This window comes from Crocodylus porosus, unplaced genomic scaffold, assembly GCF_001723895.1.
Source record: "Crocodylus porosus isolate Cpor-Errol unplaced genomic scaffold, CroPor_comp1, whole genome shotgun sequence".
In the NCBI taxonomy this organism is placed as follows: Eukaryota; Metazoa; Chordata; order Crocodylia; family Crocodylidae; genus Crocodylus; species Crocodylus porosus.
The window spans coordinates 584,837-589,593 of NW_017728938.1; the positions used below are offsets into that span (position 1 = coordinate 584,837).

The 4,757-nt window shown below is 44.4% G+C and overlaps 1 protein-coding gene across 9 annotated transcripts in view; it reads right to left on the reverse strand.

The window, feature by feature from the left end:
- Positions 1-4,757, reverse strand: part of PBRM1 (polybromo 1) — a 121,359-nt gene that overhangs the window by 59,232 nt on the left and 57,370 nt on the right. For all 9 annotated transcript variants that reach the window (XM_019547406.1, XM_019547403.1, XM_019547400.1 and 6 more), the window contains one exon: positions 1,181-1,322. In XM_019547406.1, the coding sequence (XP_019402951.1) occupies positions 1,181-1,322 (142 nt within the window). The remainder of the gene's footprint in view (positions 1-1,180; positions 1,323-4,757) is intronic.

A 4,757-nucleotide genomic window follows, 5' to 3' on the forward strand; every position in this document is an offset into this window, starting at 1 on the left:
TGCTGGGATCCTATGACCCCAGCTGACTTCCTGCCCTTTGGGCAGGGGGCTGGACTCGATGATCTCCCGAGGTCCCTTCCAGCCCTAATGTGTATGAAATCTATGAAAAATAACTCAAGAACAACCAGGATTACATCACTCCCAAAATAATTTCTCCTGGGAGCGTAAATGTTTGTTCACTTCCCTTTCTGAGAGGAATCATAGCACAGTCCACCAGCATCCTAGCGGGCTTTGCCATACCCCCCAGGGAAACAATAGGTCACCTGCTGGACTCTACTATTCCAGCCAAGCAGGGAGCAGAACAAACCTCCTGCACAATCCCCACTTTATGCAGCAGGGAGACTCAGGCTGACCCTGAGCAGACTGCATCGGCCAATCAGTGCTGTCCTGTGTACACTGCCATACTGTCTCCAGGCAGACTGAGGTAGCCTTCAGAGCATGGCATGAAGTGTACACAGAGGCCCTGTGGCTCTGCAGCATCAGCCCTGCAAGCTCTCTGCTAATCAGGTGCTCAGTATTTGAATGTCTCTTCAGGCATCTCCAAGTATGTTCTTCTACTAGGAAAACAAGCCTGGAAGAATTCTCTTAGATCAAGGGTTCTCAATCCTTGGGCTGTGGCCTGGTGCTGGGTTGGCTGCCAGTCCGCAGCACAGTTGACTTCTATTAGACTGAAAGTGGCTGCGGATCGGCAAACCATGGCCCCCCAGAGCTGGGCAGAGAGGCTATGGTTCCTTGTGCAGGGCCTGCAGCAGTGCAGGGTTTGGCCCACCCCCCCCCCCACTTGAGGAGTGGGCGTATCTTTACCTGTCTGCTGGCCAGAAATTCCAGCTGCAGTTGGCTGTGACTTCTGGGCTGTGATTTGCTGGGCTGCAGTATAAAAGCTTTGAGAACCCCTGTCCTAGTTCATTTGATTGCGTGTATATAACCTAAGAAATACCATTGTGAACAGAAGTAGTTTAGAGGAAAAAACTGTAAGGAGATCCTTTCTCTGTTCAGCACATTATAGAGAGCTGCATACCAAAATAAGTTTAAAATAAATATTTAAACCATGGAAATTACACAGTTGACCCAAGAGAGCATATGTCAATGCAGATTTAAAGACTCTAAATACTTCCACCTAAAGTGAGAAAAACTATTGATATATGTAGCTATTTTGACTGCTTAGTTCCTCTCCACATACCTGCATAACCTGCTGCATTTTCAAAACTCTCTTATAAATAGCTGAATTGGGGACATTGTAGCGTTTAGCATTTTCAAACATTAAGTTTAGGTCACTCTCCAGTTGGTCTAGAGTTTCATATTCATGGTTCTTCAATTTGGTTCTGTGAAAGAAACAGATACAGCATAGTAAAACATACCCATTTCACATACCTATTTTGCAAGCAGATCAATATCACTTAAACTGAATTATAGGAATGCAACCTTTTTTTTTAATCTCGTTGTAACTGTACAAATATAATTTGTTAGTTTTTTGAAGTGAACTTAATGTTTCTCAAAGGTGCCTTGAGTTTGAAGCCCTCTTTATGTACGCAGAGTTTGAAGCCCTCTTTATGTACGCAGAATAGATACAGAAAAGAGTCAGGAAAATTAGCTTCCCAGCATGCCTCATCTGTGGCCTGCAGGGACTGTCTCTACTTAAGTAGATAGACAATTCAATCCCTGTTTTCATTCTGAGCACAATTCCAAGTAATGAGCACAGCTTTGAAAAGGTTACATGCAATCAACTGTTTTATCCATATGGGAATTCAGAGGGCTCAGCACCTGCTGGGATCAGGCCCCTAAATCTCCATTTAGTGCTAAAAATGCAAACATGAAGCAAGTTGATTAGTGTTAACTGATGTAATATTTTTGTGAAAATACTTAAGACCAAGACAAACACCAACAAATCTTTTCACATATGGCAGTGAACAGCAATCAAGTAGTATAGACTCCATAAGCAGTTGCATGTCTACTTCCACATGCGGGGAAAAAGTTATAGTCAAAATCTTTAATCTTCACGTCTCTCTCCAAGATATTTACAGAAAAATGCAATCTTTGGGAAAGGAGAAAACCCAACTTGCACTCTGTTAGGTGGCTGGTGTGCCGGGAATATTACTATAGGTTAAGAATTGAGCACACCCTGTTTTTCTTACTCTGTTGGTAGCATGCATCATTCCCAGCCTGCTTGTTTGTCATGTCCCCCATTATTCTTTTCTTAGCATCTGTAAGCCCTTTGAAGCAGATGCTGCTATATACTGTTAGTAAAGAACTTACAAAAATGGAGTCCTGACCTGAGGTACACCAGTCTTTTAAGTACTGCCGGAAAATATAACATCACCTCCAAGTTGGCTTGTACTTGAACTGGTGACCTAAGAATTGACAAATGCAGCCTTACCAGTTTCGAAATTATTAAATAAGAAACGGATTTTCAATGGCTGGGGATATCGTAACTACAGTTTGATCAGGGTTTGTTAGTTATGAAGAACACCAAGTCAAACATGCATCTCCAATATAATACTCCTATAGAATAATTTTTCATAGTAAATTACATTTACTGCATAGTTGATAGGGTTTACCTCTATCCCCTATCCACTGTATGTAGTACACCAAATACAACTTTCTGAGCTGTTTGGTATGTTTCCTCAGTGGGTGATCTTGCATGTTAAATGCAGAGAAAATGATCATATTTACCTGAATCCAAGATGACCCTGAATTTAAGACAACCCCCCCCCCAAAATTAGATTCTATACCTGGAAAATTATATATATATTTTTATAATTTTCCAGGTATAGAATCTAATTATTGGAGGATTGTCTTAAATTTGCACCCCCACAACTGCAGGCAGAAGGGGGTGCAAAATGGGACAGGTAGTAGGGGGGCATGCAGAAGGGCAGGTAGAAGAAGACAAGCAATGGGGGACAGGTGGTAGAAACAACATGTGGAGGCAGTGAGGGGTGGGGCAAGAAGTGGGGAGGAGTATCGTCTCCAGGTGCGGCTGTGAAGCCCCTAGAGACCAAAAAATTTGCTTTACCTTGCTCTGTAGGAAGTCTGTCCTTTTCACCCACCATGTCTCAATGTTAAAATGCCAGTAAAATACAGAAGACAACCCTGGTCTAAACTGAATGACCATAGGCTGCTTGTGGTCAAAGTCTTATGGGCTAATTGCATGGCTCTGTTCCTCCTCTTAGACACCATGCACCAAGCCTCACAGATTTTCATCAACTATTGATGTTCTCTTTATACACGCACTCAGCCTGTCTGGGCCTTGGATCCCTGGGTCTCTCACCCAGACCTTATCTAGGTCCCCAGGCCCCTTGGTCTCTCACCCAGCCCATCCTACACTGTTAGACCCCTTGGTCTCTCACTCAGCCCTACTCTGGGCTGCCAGACCCCTAGGTCTGTTTGAGACCTGTCTGGACTATCAGACCCCTTTGTTCTCTTACTTGGCCCCTTTCTGGGCTATCAGGTCCATTTGATTCCTCCTTGGTCCCTTCTCAGCCCTAAATTGCTCCCAGTCAGCATCAACACGTGCACTACTGCGCAGTAGCTAATGTGCCATTTATCTAGTAACTGTACTTCCTGGTATTAGCAAACTGTGAATTAGCCCAATTTACTGCACAGTAAATCCTGTGCAAGTGTAGACAGTAATCTTTACTGAGCATTAGATTAATTTAATGTGCAGTAAAATGTCTTGTGTAGATGCACCCAAGGACTAAGAATCTTGACCTCTATCATTTCAAAGGGAAGAAAGGAGAGCAGCAGAATAAAAGACACTATATATCAAAAAAGCAGACTTTGACAAAGTCAAGGAACTGGTGGGCAGAATCCCCTGGGAGGCAAGGATTAGGAAAAAACTGTCCAGGGCTAGAGACGGACATTACACGTAAACCAGTTTAAGTGATCAGAAAATGGTTTAAACCTATAACAGAACAGATGTTCAATGCACATAAAACAGTTTGAAAATGGCTGAAACTGGTCTGAGATAAACCTGGTTGAAAGTAGTATCAGACTTAACTGATTAGGCTCAAACCAGTTTATGCAATGTCTGTCTCAGACCCCTTGCTGGTTTAAGATAAACCAGACTCCCCCAGTAACCCGGAACACTCTCTGGGATGGGCGGGGTTCTCTGTTCCACAGCAGGGCTGGACCCTCACATCTGCTCCCTGGCTGCAGTTCCGGCAGAGACTTGCAGGCACAGCATCATCTACCTGGTTTCCTTCTGCTTTCCCCCTCCTCTTCCTTCCCCTTCCTTCTGCTTTCCCCCTCCCCTGCTAAGCAGGGATCCCCTGTTCCCTCTGCCTTACACAGACACCTCAGCATTAGCTAGCAGACCACATGCTGGCTATGGTTCATGCTCTGGCAGACAACAGTGTTGGCTTAGGACTTTTTGGAGCTAATCAAAGCTCCACTGGTAATGTCCCTCTTTTCCTTCTTTGTTTAAGAAGATTCTGAACCAATGAGAGAGGCTGCTTGCTTTCCAATGGAGTGATAAATGCTGATAACACAGCTGATAAATGCTCTGTTATCGAGGAGGAGACCCCTCCCTAATCCTGCTGTGGACTATCCACACCCCCCTCAACCCTGGAAAGGAAGGGAGGGCTGTTCTAGCACCCCCTGGCTTCTAACCTGAGCCACTGCAGACATGTGCCTACATTTCTGGGATGTCTGTACAGTTACAAAGTTTCATAGTTTCTAGGGTTGGAAGGGACCTGAGCAGATCATTGAGTCTGACCCCCTGCCATGGCAGGAAAGAGTACTGGGGTCAAACAACCCCAGCA